Genomic DNA, 23,901 nt, shown 5'->3' with positions numbered 1-23,901 from the left:
TTACATGTTCTTGTACATGGACCGGTCGCGGGGCAGCTGTGGCTGGGTGACAGCGGTCAGTTTGAGGTGGAAGTGGTAGACGGACAGTGTGATGACGATGATGAGGCCCAGGATGAAGCCCAGGATCAGAGGAAGAGTCTCCTCCAGCTGTTCCCGCTGGTCAGTGATGCACTTATAGGCTGCAGGGTGAAACACACACACAGAATACATTAATGTGTGAATGTGTGTGTGTGTGTGTGTGTGTGTGTGTGTGTGTGTGTGTGTGTGTGTGTGTGTGTGTGTGTGTGTGTGTGTGTGTGTGTGTGTGTGTGTGTGTGTGTGTGTGTGTGCGCGCGTGCGCGCGTGCGTGTCTGTCTGTCTGTCTATCTATCGCATCTGTCTGTCTATCTGTCCATATGTGTGCATGTGTGCGAGCGTGTTACCCACACACATACACACACACACAGTTCTATCTACACATGGGTTTGGAACTAAAGCTACATGATTGGCCTGCAAACCTAATCCTAACCTTAACCCTAACCCTAAACCCTAACCTTTACACTAACCTAACTTTAACCAATAAGGAAATTCAAAATGAGTTCACTGGTGAGTCAGGTCCCTTTAGTTTTTCCCATGCCCACAGTGAGAAGATTCTCCTCTATGTGAGAGAGTAACATGACGTCACTGATTAGTATTAGATCAAAGGTCAACACATAATATTATGAGGTCGAAATGTCCCAGAAACAGTCTCACTGGTCTCTAAATTAGAAAGTGTCATATTTAAGGGCAACAGTCAGGGCCTTAAACTAGTTTAGCTCATATGAGGTAAGCGATATGTAGTACTGTTTACATGTACTATAACCTTCTGATGTCCTGGATCATGGGATGTATTTTCTTCATTGCTTATGTTCTCAATGGTGGCCTACTCTGGTGGTTTGCAGATTTTCGAGAATGTGGCTTTAAAGGTTAATACAGTATGTACCAGATGAAAGGCCACTGTATACCAAGGGTTAATAAACACTATAGTTGAAGGGCACTGTAGCAAAACGCAGTCTAGTTTACTGCAGTCCAGAGAGAGAAGAGTGATAGCCTTTAGAGGACACAGTGACTGACAGTATATATCTAGCTACAGTCGTAAAGTCTGCATTGAGGACAGGGCTATAACTACAGCCATAAAGTCCTAATGACCTCTCTCACGTTCCCCTCTATCTATCTCTCTCTTCTCTCTCTTCCTCCCTCCCTTCCTCTGCAGCCATGCTCTTCAAACTGCAGCAACCAGCCCCCCCAGAGAGAGAGAGAGAAGGAGGGTGAGGGAGAGGGCGAGGAAGGGGGGGGGGGGGTGCAGTTTGTAGGGGTTGTGAGATAAGTTCTGCAATACTACTGCACGGTAACCTCTCATTATCATCATCATCATTCTCATTAGTGTCATATCTCTCGTCAAGGTGACAACCTTTATTACACTGGGCTGTACATTTGACATGGGTGGGACATTTGCTGATTTTGCAACATTTGCCATGAGACGAGTACTGCCGTAGGTTGTTGTGCTATACCTTCACACGAGACGAGTACTGCCGTAGGTTGTTGTGCTATACCTTCACATGAGACGAGTACTGCCGTAGGTTGTTGTGCTATACCTTCACATGAGACGAGTACTGCCGTAGGTTGTTGTGCTATACCTTCACACGAGACGAGTACTGCCGTAGGTTGTTGTGCTATACCTTCACACGAGACGAGTACTGCCGTAGGTTGTTGTGCTATACCTTCACACGAGACGAGTACTGCCGTAGGTTGTTGTGCTATACCTTCACACGAGACGAGTACTGCCGTAGGTTGTTGTGCTATACCTTCACATGAGACGAGTACTGCCGTAGGTTGTTGTGCTATACCTTCACTGAACATGGCTTGGTATGATGTCATGGCTAGATCATGTACCTTCACTAAACATGAAGTCTGAGTTGATGTCGAAGGGCTGGATCTGAATGTCACTCATGGCGACAGTCACTCCCTTTTGGTGGTCACTGGAGATGAGGGTGAGTGTCTGCTTAGCCTCGCAGACATACGAGCGGCCAGCAGGGGTCACTAACGCTGACAGACCGTGGGAGCTGGCTGTGTGCTTCCCAGCTAGATGGAGAGATGGGATAGGAGAATTCAGTACGTGAGGAAACATACTATATGAGTAGGTAGGTCTAAAAAGAAGAGCACAGAAACTCCCACAAGACTGACAAAGTGAGACACACAGCTAGCTAGACAGACAGACTTGCGGACACAAACAGGCAATCCCGGAAGCACACACACGCACATCTACACATGCACACACAAGCATGCATGCATTTCATACAGAGAAACACAAAAACACAACATTTATATAAATAAGTAAAATAAAGACTACAAAATATTGAAATAAATTTGGAATAATAGAATATTCATATTAATATTTATGAAATAATTTGGAACAAATATCGAAATTTAACAACGTCTAAGTATAAAACGTAGTAGGGCTATAGGAATCACTTTGTTTCTACACACACGTAAAACGGACACTGCGGCAGATGCACACCAATAGCGTGTCCAGAAAAGATGGGCTTTTTATCCAGCAAAAAAGTCACCGTTTTCTTTCAATAATTCCGTGTTCAACTTCTGCCTGTCCCGTCATGACTTTTAAAATGTGGATTAATACTGAATCCAAAAACTGTGCTGTTGGGGTAGGCTACGGGAATTTCAACATTAGCTCATCATATGTCTAATCGAAATTACTGAAATAAATCAAAAGTGACGGAAAAAGAACTATTAAACAGGAGCATCATAATTATAATTATAATAATAAGAATAATGTTTTGTAGAAGAAAAAAATATATTTAAAAAACTCCGAAATATCCAAAGGCCTAAGACGTATGTGAATTGCCTTTCTTTATTGCACACGTTAGGTGCAAATATTAAATAATTATTCAACGAAACCATTCCGCAAAACATACACAGAAAATGCTGAGTGGGATATAAATGCTACTCACGGTTGTATGGGTTGATGAAATGCGTTTTCTCCGAGGTGTCATAAACAAACTGCAATTTGCTAATCTTCCACACCTCATCTCCCTTGTCACGGGTTTCCTGCCACACGCACACACACACACACACACACACACAGTCATCACCAGCAGAAGAACATTACGGATGTTATGTGTAGGCGTTGTTATCTAAACATATTTTTACAAGAATCCCACGCGGGATAAACGCTCTTAATGATTTTGGGTAATTGTAATTAGACGCGGTTGCCTACTGACTGTTTCACAGTAGGGGACAAACCTTGACGAAGTTGATGCGGAGTGTGTAGGCCTTATCCTTCCACGAGATGTGTATATCCGCGTCCTGGCTCCCGCATTTCCCTTCAATATCTGCCCCGCGAGGCAAAGCCAGATACGCATTCTCCGTGATGAGCTGCAGAGAACAGAAGGGCAACAAACACCAGTGTGTGATTGATTGTGATGATCACATGCGTTTCTCAATAGACTAGTCTTATTTGATGATAATATGACTTGTTTCACACTGGCACGCTGTTGCTACAGTCGACCAATATGGGTTTCCAAAATATCAGCACATCATTTTACGCACAGCCCACCGCGCGTAATACCGTGGCATGAGTGCCCCGTGTGTGTCTAAATGAGAGTAAATTCTCACATACAGAAATGTGTCAGTGTCAGTCTAAGTTGACAACCGAAGTCTGACGGGCTGTGTCCTCCCACACATTCCCATCAGTATACCAGGCTATTATAGTGAGGATACGGTCCAAAGGGTAAGTGCCATGAAAAGTAGTGTTAAACTAACTGTATTATCTACGCAGTTGTATATGAAATCTTGACTTGAACACCTTACATGCGAAGTCAAAAAATAACACAGAGCCATGAAATATCGGAGTTGTTACTTACGTCTATCCCGTTGATCGCGAGGACGTCGAAGGGGACCGTGAAGCGGACAGCGAACTCGACCATGAGGCAGGTGGTCCCGTTCTCCCGAACCACGAAGATGTCTTTGTCTGGGTTGGTGGACAGACCGGAGAGATTCTCTCCTTCCTGCTCAGCCGTCACGGTCAACCGGGCCAGGATCCCTGAAAACCGGGTGGTACTGTGTAAGGGTCATGTCAGCAGTGTAGAGTACAGTGGGAATAGAGTGGCAAATACATGACCGTTTATATGTTTTTTTGGTTTTTTTGCGTCATCGATATTGCAATGAATATGCTTAAAACATGAGAGGTCTGCAGAAGGAATAGAATGAAATAGAATCTGTAGGCAATAGTATAATGAAAGATGGTTCACGGGAATGTGTTTTACTGTCAATGCTCTTACAAACTGGAGTGCATGCCATGCAACATGCATGATCAGCAAAACCAGGCAGCCCGAAGACTCAAAGATTAGACTCAAAGGGGTTTCTTGTCTCCCAGAAGAAAACTGTTGGGAGCAATGAATGAGAACCTATAGCTTCGCTTGAGTACATTTGCCCACTTAGATGTAACAATACCCAGCTACATGACACGGATGTAGTATACATTTTAAATCTCACTGCATGCCTAAACTAGAAAAATGGGCAGGACATAGAGATGTCCATACCGGTGAGTCTAATACACTATGTTATAATAATGACTTGCATTTTAGTATTTTTCTCACAATGAGCTTTTCACTGCACTGACGTTGAATAGAGGTAGGGGATGTGCTACTACGCACACACTGAGGAGGAATGTATCTCTCTTTCTCCCACACACACGCGCACGCGCACACGCACACGCACACACACACAAAGACAGCCAGACACGCAGGCTGCTTTGTGCAGTCACGACCGAAATATCGTATGCAATACACGCACACACGCGCGCACACACACACACACACACACACACACACACACACACACACACACACACACACACACACACACACACACACACACACACAGACAGACAGGCAGACAGACAGACAGACAGACAGACAGACAGACAGACAGACAGACAGACAGACAGACAAGTCGTCGCTTACCGAACAAACGTAGCAGAAGTCCTGCGCTGTCCAAGGTGCTGAATCTGAGCCGCTCCATTGTACTGGTTCCAGGTGCTGAAACGGCTAACTGGCGGGTAGCCTGTGTAGTGAACCCGCAAAGAAAGAGAGAGAGGGAGAGATTGAAAGAAAAAAGAGAGAGCGAGAGAGAGAAAGAAAGGAAGCAATGAGGGATTCCGCTGCTCAGCGTCCGGTAGTCACGCTCATATCATCGCGAATGCAGCAAATCTCCAGGTGGACGTGAGAGAGATAGCATCCGGTTTACTGCGCATTAAAATGCCACAGTTGTTCAGTTGCCGCTGTCTGAACACCTTGTACTGCTCTAGACTCTCTCCTCTCTCTGAATTCAGTCGATGAGAGAGCTTTAGGTGAGCGTCACCTGCGTCAATGCAGAGTTTCCCCTGTACATACCAACAGACAGACAGTGAACCGGTAACAACCCTCTGGGTGACTCACGTGATTCACCGGGGGAGGAAGTTCAGTTTCTCTCCCGAAGTTTGTTTCTTCCAAAGAGCTTCGCTGCAGCAACCGCAGCTAGTCCCGCAATGCTTCTGTTTCCATCACTGTGATTGCAGCTGAGGTGTGTGTGTGTGTGTGTGTGTGTGTGTGAGGGGGATCGTTGCTACTCCCTCCTCTCTGCTTCTGAGCAAGATTGCAGCTGCTGTGGTGTATGTGCGTGCGTGGATTGCAGTCTGGCAACGCTCTCTCTCTCACACACAGCTCAGTGTGTGTGAACTCAGGCTTGAGGACACCCGCGCAGTGTCCTCCTCTCACACCTTTGTCAAAGACATTGTTCATAATATACAGCGTAAATACATACCGTTGACTACCGTGTGTGTATGATTAAAACAATTCTAAACGTCACTAAACATATAAGTCGAAACGAATGAATATGTGTGATGTGTCAGATGATGTTAGACTTTATCGCTTGTAATTTGGCAATAGTGGACATTGTCCGTAAACGCGACTGACTCAGAAAAGAATAGCTGACAGAGTCAAAACTCTGTCAACCGTTCAGCTGTGACAGTTGACACTTCTAGGCTCAAGTCACCTCCACCCCCCTTTCCACTTCACAAACACAGGCAACAATAAAATCTGCATCATACAGTGAAAATAGAGTCCTACAACGCCCTGTAAATGTGATAGCATTCTCAGTATACTTGACCCAGTACTCAGAATGACCCAGTTTTCTAAAGTCACGGTTTGGTGAGGGTTTTATAACTTACCAAGGAGCTTGACATTGAGGAAACACACACACATACTCTCTCCTTCAGAGAATACTAACCCTTGCCATTTTTAAATACAAACGAATAGTTATTAAGTCGTTCATCTTAATATTTCACAATTTAAGAAGATAATAATTATAATATAATTAGAAACGCAGACCATGAAAACGATTTAAAGAAATGTCATGTCTATTGATATTTCACAAACGTTATGAATAGCTATGCAGGTGATGGCGTTTGCTATTCATAGTAAATGTACATCATCTTTATGGTAGCACAGGAATCCTCTTTGTGCTTGAGGCTTCCCCGTGGATATGCCTTTACGTTTGTCCCACCCCCTTCCCAACACTATACAAGGGGGCAGTTAGTATAGTTTTTTGTTACAGCCCAAAACAGTACTAACACACCTGATTCAACTAATCTCATAGTCCTCAATCTGAAATCACGAGTAGGTTAGTTTAATCCGGTGTGTTAGTAGGCCTAGTTCTGGAATAAAAGTAGTGGGAATAAAAGCTTTCAAATACTTCGGCTCTCCAATGGGACATTTGGCTATTACGCATGACGCACAAGACATACGGTTTAATAAGAATGGGCCGTTTTAAAATTGAAGTCAAGCTCGCACTTCACGGCGTTTATGCGGTCTATGCTGGGCTTGCTCCCCACTTGAGGGTGTTTCGTACTCAGCGGAAACGTCTCTGAACCCGGCATTCCTCGCGGTGAACCTGAGGCGGGATCTCCTCCACACGCGACCTCCTGCGCCTCCTTCCCGCTCTGTTGAAACGCGGGGAAAGTAAATCTCCGTAACAGTTTGTTGCCCAATACTGTTAAAGTCGTCGAGGAGCTGGCAACAGGCAGTGTAACATCTGCAATGTTGGTGTTGGCAGTTGGTGGAACGTTTCTCCACATAGTTTTGAACGGTCAGGTAGCACAGGACTGATACTTGTGGGCAAACTGCACATTTTCTGGTAATAGCTATCGTCAAATCGCCTCATATTAAAGTCAGGTGCTGTTTTTAGTTTGTCCTTATCCGATTCGTCTTTTCCTTTGTTCCCTGTGAGGGCAGTTAGTAGGATACCAAGACGAGAGGCAGTTGGCGCAGCTATTGACGCACAGTTTTTGGTGGTCTTCAGGGTGTTGTCAGAGCTGGTCAATTTGCTCCCAGGTTTGGTGACCTTACAGACGTTTTTCGGGCAGGTCAGGTTGTTAGATCGAGGAGGGGGGTTGGGGGTGAGGACAACCGATACAAACAGCCCCTGTGGATATGTAGGGCTGTCGGTCTCTATCTCAAACTCCTCAATGGAATCCATTGACAGTCATTGACTCTTTTTATTCTGCGACCCGAAGCCCTCGGGAGCCATGTGATGTCCCGTACACGCTTTGGAGACACGCCTGAAGAACGTCTGGTCTCTTAAATGGGATCCAATAACTTTCTCACCAACGTCTCCTCATTTACGTTACAATCCGAGCTGACGTGGGAAGGACCACCTTTCTGAACCCCAACGTCGTTCTCATTCGTTTTTTTTTGTTTGTTACTGGTGAGCGCATAAAAAATGTCTGTGTGGCCGAGACACTTTATTCTGTCGGAAGCCCCAGTCTCTTGAAGGCTCTCACCAAAAACGCAACGACCGTTGAGTGACCTGTCACTGCCGCGCACATCAGCGCAGTTCCCCCACGCGTCAACCATCTCTGGATCTGCATTGTTACTAACCAAAATCTTCACCGCCTCCAGGTAACCTTTTTCACATAAGTAACTGAGCTCAGTGCAGCCACTCTTGTCTTGACAATTGACGCTGGCGCCTCTATGGAGAACCATTTCTATAAAAGTGGACCTGGTCTGACAGTCGGGGAGCAGAACAGAGGAGACGAGGGGGGATCTGCGGCCCCCCAGTTTTGGAGTCGATCATTTCCCTATCCAGCGCGTCAAGAGAGCCCTCGCCAAGTGGACCTTATCCTTCGACATGGACTTGAGGAGGATTCTGGTGCTTGTTTGTCCGTTGGACTACTCCGGAAGTTTCAACATGATGACTAAACTGATAGAATGACGTTGTAATGTTGGGATATGTTGGGGAAAATGCATTCCCTGTCAGGAGGAGCAGGTTTGGTGTCACCCCTCAAAGCTGTTTTATAGCGAAGAAAAGCCATGGAGTTGCCAGGACAATGCTAACATCATTACCATACTTTTTCACGTTTTCGAATGGTAACACTAATAGTTGAATTCTGAATAAAGCGCGTCAGATGCTGCACCGCCTGTTTGTATGTAGTGGTTTGGGGGGCTGTAAATGAATTCAGCGCTTGTTGAATCTGATTATTGAAACTGGAACGCGAACAGTATTCCACCGCTAGCTCCTGCCAGGGTTCATTGTTAAGGGATAGACGCGTGGGCGTCCCCCCCCCCTCCCCTCTCAGCCCTCAATGACACATACATCTTCAGTTGTCATCCTTTCACAAGGCAAGAACCAAGATATTTTTTTTACAGTAACATAACATTTACATTCACAGGGATATTCTTGGGAGAGTTTCACACTGTTAAAAAAGGAACAGGAGGTCTTAAACTATTGAACACTCCAAACCACTGGTTGACTGAAATGTACATAATTAAGGAATTGAGTGACTTGTGCCAAACAGAGTAAGTCAGTCTGTACAGGCCTTGAATTCAGAGTTTGGTGGCGAAAAGGCGCAACGAAGTAAGTTCTCTGTCACTTGTGGCAGCCAGAGGAACAACAAACACAATTCAAAAATCACACAAAAATAAGGAAAACATTTGATAAATTCTACCTGTTTTGGACGTTTGAAAAGGTTCTGAGAATCATTTAAAAAAATATATTTCCCAGCACTGGGAGCTAACTATGATGCTCATGGCCACAGAATGTTGCTCAGACCACTGCGCTATGGCAGTCCACAACACTCTAGCAAAACTCAAGAATACTGTGAATACTGATTACACCTGATGGTAATAGCAAGTCTGTTTTAATGATTTTGTTTTAAGCCTTCCCCAATCCATAACCCTAACCTTAACCACTCAGAATGAATACCTAAACTTAAACCCTTTTGAGTTGCTTCTGTTTTACCCTGTAACCAAGAGGAATTAACCCTGTAACCAAGAGGAATTAACTCTGAAACCAAGAGGAATTAACCCTGAAACCATGTGGAATGAATGAATCCAAAATAGAAGTTATTACATAATACTTTGAATTTGAGCAAAAGACCATCCCTCCAGCTCCTAAAAAAATATGTTAATGGTGGGCTCTTTTTAGGTATCCCTATAGGCCAATAAATAAAGAGCCAAGAAGACAGGTTTTATTTTACACCTGGATAGTTTATTGGTACACATACTATAAAACAGTATTAAAGGAACAGGGTAACCACAGTATTTTCATTGCTATAAGTTCGACAGTAGGCCTACGATATAAATACAAAAACACTCACAGGATGGTCTGTATGTCGACAAGCTACAGTCAAAATAGAAAACCAAAAAGAAAAGAGGATATACAAATCGTAAAGGAAATCAAAGGCGACATTGTTCAGCAAAAATAATCTGCTTTCTCAACAAACTAGAGAGCAAAAGGTTACATGTAGTACTAGTCGCACATAACAGAAACATTCAACTAGTGCAAAAAACATCATATCGTCTTAAACTACACACTATATTTAATATATAATATATATATTTATATACCTTTATATAAATAACCCCTTAGTTTGGCATTTATCGTTCGTAAAATAATTTAAACGTCCTAGCAGACATTGAGTGGCACATATGAAAGCAATGGAATAAAATATAAAAGCACTTTTTTTTTTAAACTCGTAATTCTGCACTAGATATGTGGTGAGAGGGTTCGTTCATGTAGTGTGAGGTGCCAGAGAGAGAGATAATGAAATGGACTGAAACAGAGACAATAAGAAAGGGAAAGAAAGAGGACAGGGGTTGATAATTGTCTTTCCCAGAAACCAACAGAAGTGCACTATTCCCCAGCCCTTGATTGACAGGGTCACCGGTGAACACATTTTGGTCAAAAGTAATTAACTACATTACATTCCCATATATACAATACTCTCTCTACACCAATCGAGTGAACTACAGCAGAATTATACAGCAGAACGTTTAAAAGTACAAAAATCTGTAGGGGTTGTTGTCACTTATTGTGTATTCTGTGTAATATCTGTTTTGGTCAATCTTTGTGAGTGTAATGCCATGCAGTATGAACGCCTGACCACACATTTGTCCGTCTGTGTACACAGTATATGCACACAAACTACAGTACCCATGATTACGTCATAACAACACTCCCACAATGCATCTCTCACTAAAATGGCCACCTGTCCAATACTGTCACTGCCAGAGGTTAGGCTACCCTTTACCCAAATCTAACGTTCACCATAAGTGGGATGAAACTATATCTGACCCTAGATCAGGTGTTAGGGGCAACTTCATCCAACTCCATTGTGTCATCATGGCTGAGACACAGCGAGCTATGCACCTCTGTTAAGTCCATCCTCACTGTCTCTACAAAACCAATAACAACAACAAACTAGTACTTCCTGTCCTGACATGGTTGGTTTTGATATTCACTCCAATAGCCAATGAAGTGGTTCTCTACACAGCTTTGCTTCATCACCGATAACAGAGCACAGGAATATATGTTTTTGAAATTAAATCAACTAGAAACGCCCGCACAACATACGGTTCCGAGCTGCTAAGGGGCGTGTCGTCAGCTAGCTCAGAGGCCAGTAAAGGGATATTAATAAGCATGTAATAAGCGCGTAACAAGGTTGTAATAAGCCTGCTATTACCATACGTAATCTCCCTGGCTATGGCACAGGCAAAAACAGTACAGGGATCATATTACAGCTGAGGTACAGTCAGAAGTGCATCTCAGAGCGCACGTCATTTTAAACAATGTTTTCATTACTGTGGAATAAGCAGAGCTAGATGGGTGTTTTCACTCACATGAGGCTGATGTACTTGTAGGGAGTCAAAGGGTCTATGAAAACACATTGCAGTGTATATATTGTTGAAAATGGATCCACACTGGGAGTTTATGAAGATACTTATTACGTTTGCCATTGACAAGCACAATACATTAACTGGTTATTTCTGAAGTAGCTAGCGAGGCCAGTGAAGGAACACCGGTCTATACAGTCATACCCCCTGCATACACTTCTGGCGGTGTGAAAGAATCAAAGAATCTCAGGCGTAGGCTTTAGGGGGGGGGGGGGTAAAATCATATAATACACATTCTGATGAAATAAAAAAAATTCTGCATGAAGGACAAGCCGCAGTGTTTAGGACTACCTGACGTTGGGTTTTGGGTTTCCTCCGAACAACGTTCATCCAACGTTTGTCTTAATCTTTGATTTGTTTTTTACATTCTTATCAAAACACAGAGAAACCTAGTGCACTGCTACATTTTCCAATTCAGTTATGATGGCCTACCACATATAAAGTGCTCAGGACATTACTTCAACTCTTGTGTAGCATACAGTATAATTCACATATTTTGTGCGGACATAAAATTCATAACTAATATATATACGTATTTTCCCCGTCCATATTCTGGTGCTGTTATTGATACCCGGTACCATTAAAAATACAAAATAAAAGTCTTAATAGAGTTTGAACAGAAAACATGATCTGTTCACTTCGGTTTGAGCCGTCATGACAACAGAAAGAGCAGACGAGATAATAAGTGTGTGTAAGTGTGTTGCCTGTATCGTTATGTATGTGTACAGTGACTATTGATAATATCTGCAAACATTGCTTCCATTAAAAACAGATAACAAAAAGATGGATGGAGGTGTATAAAAAGCAGATCCGGGAATGGGAGAGTGGTGGAAAAATGGAAAGGTGAAGGTGGGTTGTGTCTCAATGTTTCGGATGTCCCGTCCACCTTCCAACAGCAGTCGCTCGACTTACTGTCAATCACTGGTCTGCACCAATGGCTCCGCAGCACAGGGGAGTTGGGGGATGTCTCAGTGGGGTTTTCAGTGGAGGAGTGAAGGAGGGCAGGGTTTGGGAATAGCACGTGGGATAACTCTGTAACAGAGAGTGGTCAGAGATGGGAGGACAGACCGTGTGTGGGAGTGGTTCATTGCAGAGGAAGATATACATGGATAGAGAATTATGAACTATGACAATATTGCAGGTTGAGGATGAAAGGCGGAATCTAGGGTGTGTGTGTGTGTGTGTGTAGTGGGGTGTGTGAGTGTGTCTGGGTCAGTTGTTTGAGAGGGTAGTGTCTGTGTGTGTGTGTCTCAGGTGTTAGTGGGGGTGTTCAGACCACTGTGGCTGGTCTGGGCAGTGTGTGTGTGTGTTTCTGTGTGTGTCTCAGGTGGTGGGAGTGGTTAAACCACTGTGGCTGGTCTGCGGTCCATCTCCTCCTCCAGCTTCACCATCTGCTGGATGTCCTTGGCCTGGAGGGAACCAACACACACACACTGTTACACGCTGTTACACACACACCTCCCAATGCAAGAATCCACACACAGACTCCTACCAAAGGCAGGTACAGGATTCGACACTGTAGTGCAGCAGTACAGTCATTTCTTGATGGAAACTACACTAACAGCACAACTACATAAACTAGGTCCGGTCCCAAATGAACCCTTCCTTTCCCGTCCCAGTGTTGCAGCATAACGTGACATGATATCCAGGTGTCAGGAAGACTCGCAGTGAAGCAGCAATAGAACGTCTCCTGGGTCGTTGTGCTTAGTAATGCTCCCATGACTCATCATAATGATCAACGACTCATGTAGACAGGACTGACTGCTGACACCCCTGAGTGCTGCATGTTAAAAGGTCGCCATGTAGTTTAATAAAACAAAGACGAGCTCTCTCTCTCGCTCTCTTTCTCCCGCTCTCTCTCTCTCATAGAATAACACATCATCTGTAGGTAGAAAGGACCCGCAGAGAATCCACTTGAACTAAACAGAGCAGATACCAACAGATTCAACAGAAATAGGAAAACTGGAGTTGGAAAAGTTGACCAATCAAAGGGGGGGACAGGGAGGGACTGGGAATATCCAATGACACACACAGGTAGATCTGTGGGCACTTCGTGAAAGGTGGAAAGGAAGGAAGCATCATTAGTATTGGAGCAGGGTGTTACAGTGGTTGCTCAACTAAAAGTTTTTCTGCGGGACTTAGAGGTCATTTGTGGTTGAGTACGGTACCCTGCGTCACCACTTCATTGCTCCAGACCAGCACAAGGGGGAGTTAGAGCACTGATTATGCTTTTGGGTCCCAAGGCGCTACTGTGTCTCTAAAAAATACACTTGTTGTTTTGTTACTACTCGTCAGTATTACTTCCTAAAACTGTTGTTACACTAAGGTTTTTATTCTAACAGAAACTTAGACTACAATTAGGGTGTGGAAATGTTAGGATTATTTTTTTCTTACTGTAGTACTGTAGCCTACTCCCAACTGGTCACATTGTACAGCGCCCGAGTGGCGCAGTGGCCTAAGATGCAAACTGCGTTGCTACAGATGCTGGTTCAATACCTGTGCCGGCCACGACCGGGAGACCCATGAGGTGATGGTAGGCTTTTGAATTCTCTCCCTCTAAAAACATAAATAAATCATTCTAAACAGCAAACTGGCTTTGTTTAGAAATTAGTAACAATGTCTCACCCCATGTTCAAGAATGGCTGTCACGCCCTGACCTTAGTTATATATGTTTTCTGTATTATTTTGGTCAGGGTGTGACGTGGGTGGGTATGCGTGTTTTGTGTTGTCTAGAGTTTTTTGTAGATCTATGGGGTTTTTGTAAGTCTAGGTGATTGTAGGTCTATGGTGGCCTGAATTGGTTCCCAATCAGAGGCAGCTGTTTATCGTTGTCTCTGATTGGGGATCCTATTTAGGTTGCCATTTTCCATTTAGGTTTTGTGGGTTATTGTCTATGTGTAGTTGCATGTCAGCACTCGTTGTAATTAGCTTCACGTTCGGTTTGTTTATGTGTTCTTCGATTATTAAAGAAGAATGTACTCATATCACGCTGCGCCTTGGTCTCCTCCTTACGACGAACGTGACAATGGCCTTTTTCTCGCTCACTTTACGTTATTTGAAAACAAAATCATCTCCAAAACATTGTTATTTTTTAAACAAAGCTATTATTATGAATGAATTTAGAATGATATAAAAGCCCCTAAGATATTCTCAAAGATGTATTATTAACCCTGTTTTCCACAAGCATAGCAGAATGTAAATTCTGCAAACAACGTTTCTAGTAGGACAATATATATTGGTCATATTGGTCATGGCTCCCGAGTGGCGCACAATGGGATTGCCTTGCAGTTCTCCAGCCTTATCCACTGACTAGGGAAACGTTCCCGCTGTTCTTTGTGTCTGTCTGCACGTTCAAACTAATACAATATAACTATTAATTCTCAGACTGCACAGATGCCTAATAAACAAATGCAGGTTGGCTTCTATCTTCAAAATGCTTTATTATCCAAATGTTTAAAATGCGTGTGGGCGACCTCGTGCAACCGCAAAATGTCGGATGAAGCATATACTGCATGTACTGTAGGGTTTCTTCATTAGCATCTTTATGCTTTCGTTAATAAAATAATGATTCAAATACTCTTTCAAAATGCAGATGTTTATTTCCTTACGGATCCATAGCGAATTACTATGGGAATAAATATCACTGAATGACAGAAATATTGGAACAAAGTAGGCTAATGAAGGTAAACAAATTGTTGCTTACTGGAAAATACTCTTTCAAATACACACGGTCACGTTGTACAGCGCCATTATGGCTATTAGCAGGGCTATTAGAAGGACAAAAGACTTGCCTAGGAGGGTAGGGGGAGAATTCTATTTTCAAATGCATTTCTTAGTTAGGTTGGCTGTATCACAACCGGCCATTTTCATTGGGATACTAGATTTCTAAGGGACTTGTTTGCAGTTCCTACCGCTTCCACTGGATGTCACCAGTCTTTGGAAATTGGTTGAGGTTATTCCTTTGTGCAATGAAGAAGTAAGGCCATCTTGAATCAGTGTAACGTTATGTGTACTGTTTGAGAGTTGCGCAAGACTAGAAAAGTAGCGTTAGTTTGTTGTCCTCCTGTATTGAAAACAGATAGACCCGTCTTCAATTTGATTTATTATTAACATTTAAAAATACCTAAAGTTGTATTACAAAAGTAGTTTGAAATGTTTTGGCAAAGTTTAAACGTAACTTTTGAGATATTTTGTAGTGACGTTGCGCAAATTGGAAGCTGTTTTTTTTCTGGATCAAACGCGCCAAATAAATTGACATTTTGGATATATATGGACGGAATTAATTGAACAAAAGGACTATTTGTGAGGTTTATGGGACATATTGGAGTGCCAACAAAAGAAGCTCGTTAAAGGTAAGGCATGATTTATATTTTATTTCTGCGTTTTGTGTTGCGCCTGCAGGGTTGAAATATGCTACACTCTCTTTGTTTACTGTTGTGCTATCATCAGATAATAGCATCTTATGCTTTCGCCGAAAAAAAGCCTTTTTGAAATCTGACATGTTGGGTGGATTCACAACGAGTGTAGCTTTAATTTGGTATCTTACACATGTGGTTTGATTTTTATATAATTTTATTTGAATTTGGCGCTCCCACATATCCCAGAGAGGTTAAACTCAAATATCCTAATTGATTAAAAAAAAATCAATTGGAACCTTTAACATGTGGAAGGTGGATTCCATGTGGAAAAGTATTATTATTATTATTATGCATCACATCCGACCGTGATTGGGAGTCCCATAGGGCGGAGCACAATCGGCACAGCGTTTCTCTCCCTCTAAAAACATAAATAAATGTTTTGGCCTTTACAAATATTATTTAGCCCTTTATTCAGATTACAAATCGGTCCCTTTCGTTTTTTTGAAAATGAAATAATCTCCAAGATATCATTATATATAATCAAGTTGATGGCACAGTCACATATCCCGGCACCTACATAAAGCTGAGTGACTCACTCATTCATGGCTTTGGATCAAAATAAGTAAGTACCAACATTCTTTCTGATTGTATTTAATAAAGAAATGTTTTGGTTACCCTGACCTGGACAACATATAAAGTATTATAATAGCCCATTATGGGCTATTAGCAGGACAATATACCTTTACCAACACCTATCTGTAGTTTGATACATTGTGCAAGGCAATTGATCAGCATTAAAAGCTTTGCAGATGGGGCCTTCCGAGTGGCGCAGCGGTCTAAAACACTGCATCGCAGTGCAAACTGCGTTGCTACAGACGCTGGTTCAAAACCCGTGCCGGCCGCCACCCATGAGGCGGCTTTAATTTAGAATCCTCCAATCCTCTCAATGTAATTATTGGCGGAGTCACGTCATTGGGAAAAATATTTTTAGATATACTGTAGGCCTACCGAAGGCGAAATTAGTCTCACTAGTGTTGAGTAATGTGCTGTTAAAAGTGGTGTGGGTCTTATTTATTTGAAAAACATATTGAAGTTAGAAGCAACAGGATTTGAAGCAATAAGTATTTCAGCATCGTTTCGCGCTGCTCTGAGACAAGCATGGGGACTGGTCTTGATAAATCAATGAGATTTTGATTTTCACTGAATCTCCGTTTGGGTTTTGGTTACACTACAATTAGGGTGTGGAAATGTTATGCTCTTAGTACTGTAGCCTACTCCTGACCGTCATGTTGTACAGTGCCATATTTTCCTAACGGAGTGGCGCAGTGGTCTAAGACACTGCATCGCAGTGCAAACTGCGTTGCTACAGATGCTGGTTCGATACCCGTGCTGGCCGCCACCGGGAGACCCATGGGGAGGCTTTTGGTTTCTCTCCCTCTAAAAACAGAAATAAATAATTCTAAATAACAAACTGGCTTTATATACAAATTAGTGAGAATGTCTCATCCCACATTCAAGAATGGCCTTTTTCTCGCTCACTCTAGGTTAACCTCTTTCAGCTAGGGGGCACTATTTTTATGTTTGGAAAAATAACGTTCCCAAGGTAAACGGACTATTTCTCAGGCCCAGATGCTAGAATATGCATATAATTGACAGATTAGGATAGAAAACACTCTAAAGTTTCCAAAACTGTCAAACTATTGTCTGTGAGTATAACAGAACTGATTTTGCAGGCGAAAACCTGAGGAAATCCAACCCAGAACTGCCTTTTATTTGGAAAAATCCCTGTTCCATTGGCTGCCCATCCTCCATTTAAAGGGGTATCAACCAGATTCCTTTTCCAATGGCTTCCTCAGGCTGTGACCAGGCTTTAGACATAGTTTCAAGCTTTTATTTTGAAAAATTATCGAGATTTATCAAAACGCGTCAGGTGTCCTTTGATTAGTTCATGCGCCCGAGAGTTGTAGCTCGACATTTTCTTTCTCTGTAGTATTGAATAGTTCACAGTCCGGTTGAAATATTATCAATTATGTATGTTAAAAACAACCTGAGGATTGATTATAAAAAACGTTTGACATGTTTCTACGAACATTACGGATACTTTTTGGAATTTTCGTCTGCCCTCGTCTGCCCTTCAGGACCGGCACGAGCCTGTGGTTTTCTGAACATAACGCGCAAACCAAATGGAGGTTTTTGGTTATAAAAATAATCTTTATCGAACAAAAATAACATGTATTGTGTAACTGGGAGTCTCGTGAGTGCAAACATCCGAAGATCATCAAAGGTAATCGATTTATTTTATTGCTTTTCTGACTTTCGTGACCAAGCTAATTTGCGGCTAGCTGTTCTTACTGTTTTGTCTAGTGATTGATAAACTCACAAACGCTTGGATTGCTTTCGCTGTAAAGCATATTTTCAAAATCTGACACGATAGGTGGATTAACAACAAGCTAAGCTGTGTTTTGGTATATTTCACTTGTGATTTCATGATTATAAATATTTTTTGTATTTTTTTTGAATTTGGCGCTCTGCAATTCAGCGGTTGTTTACGAAAATGATCCCGCTAAAGGGATCCGTGCGTCAAGAAGTTAAATGAAAACCAAATAATCCCGAAAATAGTTATTTTTTTTAACAAAGCGATTATTATTACTATTAATTAATTTACAATTATATAAAAGCCCCTTAGATATTCTCACAGACCAGATTTGCTCCAAAGAAAAATACCCCTTAGATATTGATTTAGAATCCTCCAATCCTCTTATACTCTTAGTACTGTAGCCTCCTCCCGACCGCCACGTTGTACTGCGCCATATTTTCCGTTCCATCCTAACGGAAACCCTAAGGGTTTCGTTTTTCCTGGAATAGAAACACCTTAATATTAATCAAATTAATTCAGCTAAATTTCTTAAAATCAATCCCATATACTTTGTTTTTACAAAAAAGGTTTTACATTCTATAGTAATGCCAATATTGAAGACTATCAAATGCTTCTCAAAGATGCCCTCTAGTGGTCAAACTAGCACTAACTAGCATGAATGGTAAAAATTTCTGACAATTAAATAACATGCCATAGAAATCTGCAGCAGCCCGCAAGGTGTGCGGCAGTATGACGCAACTTTAAAGGAGGAACCACTGTATTGCTTGATTGGAGAAGGGTACATTGAGAGAGGGATGGTGGATGAGAGAGGGATGGTGGATGAAAGAGGGAAGGAGAAGATGAGAAAGAGGGGTCAGAGGTTAGGAAGATGGGACGGATGGAAGCGCCTACCTTGACACTGTTTATTGGCATGATGTGATTTCAAAAGCTGTGCAAAAAACAAGCAAATCATATTATAAAAGGGATGAGAGAGAACATACATGTAACATACATGTACAGGCCATGACGAAATGACGACAAACAATGCCACTATGATTTATTTGTGTGCTAATCTGATCCTAGATCAGCGGTGAGTTACCTGCTCATTGAACTTGTCCAGTTCCTCAAGCTGTTCTTTCTGAGACTTCTCCAGTGTCTCCATCTCCTTCTGGTGCTTCATAGCCAACTAGAGATGGAGGGAGGGAAGACAAATATGGAGGGAGGAGAAAGACGGACGGAGGAGAAAGATTTGATTTATTATTTTACTCACTTTTATTTATTTAGGGGAACTGAATTGAGACCAGTGTCTCATTTACAATGGTGCACTGAGGACACAAATTACATCAATACAGCAACAGCAGAAATATAAAAAACTACAAGACAGCTATAAATACATTACATCAGGTTATTACAAGTAATAATAGTCAATTGAAACAATAACACACTTCAGTGAACTCATTTAACAATAGAGTTCTAAACTACCAGGGAATCCAGGTGTAATTTGTTTTGTACGGTGTTCCACAACCGTGTTGCATTAAAACTAAAGGCCTTGATCGGGAGTCCCATAGGGCGGCGCACAATTGGCTCAGCGTCGTCATGATTAGGGGAGGGTTTGGCGGGGGGGCTTTACTTGGCTCATCGCGCTCTAGCGACTCCTTGTGGCGGGCCGGACGCCTGCAGGCTGACGTCGGTCATCAGTTGAACGGCGTTTCCTCCGACACTTTGGTGCGGCCGGCTTCCGGGTTAAGCAGGCGGGTGTTCAGTTGCGCAGTTTGGCGGGTCATGTTTCGGGGGACGCGTGACTCGACCTTCGCCTCCCGAGCCCGTTGCGGAGTTGCAGCGATGAGACAAGATCGAAATTGAGGAGGAAAAGGGGGTAAAATCCCCCAAAATAAAATTAAATATAAAAAAATAAAACTAATGGCAGATTTACCAAACTTTGTGGAGACAAGCGGGACCTCAAGAGTTAACCAACCCTGCAAACGGTTTTGGTATCTCATATATATATTTTTTTCAACAGGGAACTTAGGTATGTTGGAAGCTTGTGGAGCAAGAGATGGAGAGAGGAGAAAGATGGAGAGGACTAAGGCCTTAGTTGATTCACCTCAAAAGTGTCACAGCATTAGAATTAGTAGAAGATTGAACACCAACCCTTTTCCTCTCCTCAAGGAACTTTTTGGTGTTGCTGCTGTTCAACTCTCTAACTCTCCTGTGAAGAGAACAAGAGTGAGAGTATAAGATTATAATAATTCATCAAGAAGTACAGATACAGTGTAGGCCCTTTCCTGCAGTCAAATGACCAAATCGCCCTCTAGTGGCCTCACGGGTGGAATATTATTAATATCTTTCATAATTTCATAATTAATAAACATATACTTTTTTTTTTTAAACGCAGAAAACGGTTTTGTTACATCTCAGTCTTCTGTGATGTATATAAAGTGTAATATTGGGATGCAAACTCATAACTGAATACATTTCAACTCTATATCTGACATGGTACATGTGTCTTCTTTTTTTAAGCCAATAACCATGTGTGTGAGGTGTATACTTTGGTTTCAAAGTAGATGTGTTTAAGACTACCAAGAAACACTGTGCGACCCTGATTTAGCTGACTGCAGTAAAGGGTTATGAAATATGGAATCCACAGTAGTGGGAAACAGCGCCACTGTCCGCCCCACGGCAGTTGTTATTGTTTTGTTGACAAAGCAGAGGTGGGGAGCACTGGAGGAGCGTTGGGCCCCAAAAAAAAGGACGAAGATTGCAGTACATATGCTGCTGTTTAGTCGCGTGTGCAATGATGTCCGAGGGGAAAAAAACTGTGTTCGTTGTTTGCAGTAACTTCTTTGTTGTTGTAATATCACAACAGGATGTGGCAGTTTCACCATTAAGGACTCCATCTTTACGGGGTGTTCATAGGGGATGCGTAAGACATACATAGTATATATTCATCCTGACATAACCTACAGGTATTTGCCAAAATAATGGAAACACTTGAGTAAATGAGGGATACAAAGTACACTGAACAAAAATATAAACGCAACATTCAACAATGTCAAAGATTTTACTGAGTTACAGTTCATACAAAGGAATAAGTCAGTTGAAATCAATTCCCCACCCCCCCACAGACGCCTCGCAAGTCCTCAACTGGCAGCTTCATTAAATAGTACCCGCAAAACACCAGCTTCAATAATGGCTTTTTCTTTGCAACTCTGCCTAGAAGGCCAGCATCCCGGAGTCGCCTCTTCACCGGTGACGTTGAGACAGGTGTTTTGCGGGTACTATTTAACGAAGCTGCCAGTTGTTGTGTAAATATTTTCCGTCTGGATTTTAATGATTTGTTGACGTTGAGACTGGTGTTTGTGCAAACAGTGTGGCTAGCTCAAATGCCGACTGTTGCGTCAATCGAAACTGTACGTTCTAAATAAGCGTTCTAATCGTACGCTCCAGGGACCACTGTAGAATGATCACACCCGTTTGTTGGAACGAGTGAAAAGGTTAAGACACTTTATGTTGGTGTTTCCTTTATTTTGGCAGTTACCTGTATATTCTCCATGCAGTATAAGTCAGTGAGTGATTAGTTGGCGCGGCAGTGTGACCCACCTCTCCCTCTCGGCCTTGTTCTTGATGGTCTTGTCCTGGCTGATGGCCTTGCTGTTCTCCATGGACGTCTTGGCCTGGTTGGCCCGCATATCCTTGCTCTGCCTGAGAGGGAACGGGACAACAGCAAAGTCTGGTAAGGAACCTCATCAAGTACACATACACCTGACAGGACAAACTCGCAGCGCAAAGTGCCCAAGATGGGTTCACATGTCAGATAATTAGACATTCAAGGACATTCCGGGACATCACACCTATAAAATAATGCATGTGTGTTGTCCCACATAAAATCTCCGAAGTTCCCGGTTTGAGCAGGAGGGTCAGTTGTTCTGGCTGAGTGCTACAGTTCGTGGACGAGTTTGAGATTCAGTGTTTACTTTGTGCGCCTTGCACATGCGCGCGTCTCTCTCTCTCACCGTTCGTGGATCAGTTTGAGCGAGAGAGTCTGTTGTTCCTGGACTCCACTCAGTAGTTTCTTGAGGTTTTCACACTGCTGGACCACGTGGATGTCCTTCATATCCTGCTCAATACTGCTGTGGGAGTTGATCATCTCTGACCACTCCTTAGTGTGTTGGGCTGTGATGTCCTTCACCTGTAGGCCACAGGATACACACTTACACCCTAAACATTATATTATCTCTGACCGCTCCTTAGTGTGCTAGGCTGTAATGTCCTTCTCCTGTAATAAACACGTTACTTAAACACTACACACTAAACACTCCTTAGTGCGCTACACTGTGATGTCAACAACATAAACCCAGCAGTACAATCATATACATTCCAATGAGGGAGAACTAGAGTGAAACTGAATCACTTTTTCCCCCACTGCTCTCAGAGATGTCTGTACGACGGACATTGCAGGGTTACCTTAGCCTTGTGGTCTGTGGTCAGGTTCTCCACTTTACTCTCAGTCTCCTTCTTCAACTCCAGACAGTTGTTTTCTCTGTCGGGACGACAGAAAGGTACTTGTTAGCTAGGTGAGACATGGTAGAACATATTCACACCTGATCCCGGTTGACCCGGAACAAAAAATCTCAAAGGAAATTGGTCCGGTGCTCAATTGACATTGTCTGTCCACGAGAGATTAATTCACGCCTAATGGCTTTGTGCTGGTGCTAGATATCCCAGAATGAATGTTTAAGTTCAGCGTTTCATTATCGTTGATTGATTGACTGACTAACCGATTGACTGGTCCTTCAGGTCCTGATATTTACCCTAGTTTCTTGATGGCCTTCTCCAGCAGCTTCTCCTGTGTCTGCTTCTCCTTGTCGTGCTGAGCGATCATCTTGTCCACCTGGGTGACGTGGGACTTCTGCATGACGGTGCGGTCCTGAGACGAAACACGACATATTAATGACGATCTCAGAACTGAGGTCGCTTGGTCCAACCTTTCTTAATCAAGTAATTTAGCATTACAGTCAGCCAGATCATATAGCTGAGAACGAACACAACACCAGTACAGCATATTAAACTTCTGGGTACATGTGCTCTAAAACATCAGTACAACATATGAAACTACTGGGTACATGTGTTCTAAAACATCAGTACAACATATGAAACTACTGGGTACATGTGTTCTAAAACATCAGTACAACATATGAAACTACTGGGTACATGTGTTCTAAAACATATTAAACTACTGGGTACATGTGTTCTAAAACATCAGTAGAACATATGAAACTACTGGGTACATGTGTTCTAAAACATCAGTAGAACATATGAAACTACTGGGTACATGTGTTCTAAAACATCAGTACAACATATGAAACTACTGGGTACATGTGTTCTAAAACATCAGTACAACATATGAAACTACTGGGTACATGTGCTCTAAAACATCAGTACAACATATGAAACTACTGGGTACATGTGTTCTAAAACATCAGTACAACATATGAAACTACTGGGTACATGTGTTCTAAAACATATGAAACTACTGGGTACATGTGTTCTAAAACATCAGTAGAACATATGAAACTACTGGGTACATGTGTTCTAAAACATCAGTAGAACATATGAAACTACTGGGTACATGTGTTCTAAAACATCAGTAGAACATATGAAACTACTGGGTACAGGTGTTCTAAAACATATGAAACTACTGGGTACATGTGTTCTAAAACATCAGTAGAACATATGAACCAACTGGGTACATGTGTTCTAAAACATATGAAACTACTGGGTACATGTGTTCTAAAACATCAGTAGAACATATGAACCAACTGGGTACATGTGTTCTAAAACATATGAAACTACTGGGTACATGTGTTCTAAAACATCAGTAGAACATATTAAACTACTGGGTACATGTGTTCTAAAACATCAGTAGAACATATTAAACTAC

General features: G+C 42.5%; 2 protein-coding genes across 2 annotated transcripts in view; both read right to left on the bottom strand.

The window, feature by feature from the left end:
• Window positions 1–7,551, bottom strand: lamp5 (lysosomal associated membrane protein family member 5). Its single transcript, XM_038968033.1, has 7 exons — window positions 7,320–7,551; window positions 5,001–5,100; window positions 3,900–4,095; window positions 3,280–3,411; window positions 2,988–3,084; window positions 1,912–2,100; window positions 1–179 (listed from the first exon to the last, which is right to left on the bottom strand). The coding sequence occupies exons 1-7, from the start codon at window positions 7,549–7,551 to the stop codon at window positions 1–3; spliced, it is 1,125 nt and encodes a 374-aa protein (XP_038823961.1).
• A 5,035-nt stretch (window positions 7,552–12,586) lies between these two features.
• LOC120024510 (1-phosphatidylinositol 4,5-bisphosphate phosphodiesterase beta-4-like) overlaps window positions 12,587–23,901 on the bottom strand; it is a 65,454-nt gene continuing 54,139 nt past the window's right edge. Inside the window, exons 30-36 of the mRNA XM_038968778.1 lie at window positions 22,772–22,887; window positions 22,425–22,500; window positions 21,974–22,149; window positions 21,561–21,662; window positions 20,112–20,169; window positions 19,060–19,146; window positions 12,587–12,655 (exon numbers count right to left, since the gene is read on the bottom strand). Coding sequence (XP_038824706.1) covers window positions 12,587–12,655; window positions 19,060–19,146; window positions 20,112–20,169; window positions 21,561–21,662; window positions 21,974–22,149; window positions 22,425–22,500; window positions 22,772–22,887 — 684 coding nt within the window. The remainder of the gene's footprint in view (window positions 12,656–19,059; window positions 19,147–20,111; window positions 20,170–21,560; window positions 21,663–21,973; window positions 22,150–22,424; window positions 22,501–22,771; window positions 22,888–23,901) is intronic.

This window comes from Salvelinus namaycush, chromosome 29 (assembly GCF_016432855.1).
Source record: "Salvelinus namaycush isolate Seneca chromosome 29, SaNama_1.0, whole genome shotgun sequence".
NCBI classification, from domain to species: domain Eukaryota; kingdom Metazoa; phylum Chordata; class Actinopteri; order Salmoniformes; family Salmonidae; genus Salvelinus; species Salvelinus namaycush.
Note: the sequence above shows the minus strand (reverse complement) of the source record. Positions and strands in the feature narration are given on the sequence as shown.

Coding starts and splice junctions, on each gene's coding strand:
- lamp5 (XM_038968033.1), bottom strand. CDS start 7,551: ATGGATTCCATTGAGGAGTTTGAGATAGAGACCGACAGCCCTACATAT. Junction 4,096..5,000: donor ACTTCTGCTACGTTTGTTCG/GTAAGCGACGAC, acceptor ACCCTTACACAG/TACCACCCGGTTTTCAGGGA. Junction 3,412..3,899: donor TCGCGATCAACGGGATAGAC/GTAAGTAACAAC, acceptor TGTTCTCTGCAG/CTCATCACGGAGAATGCGTA.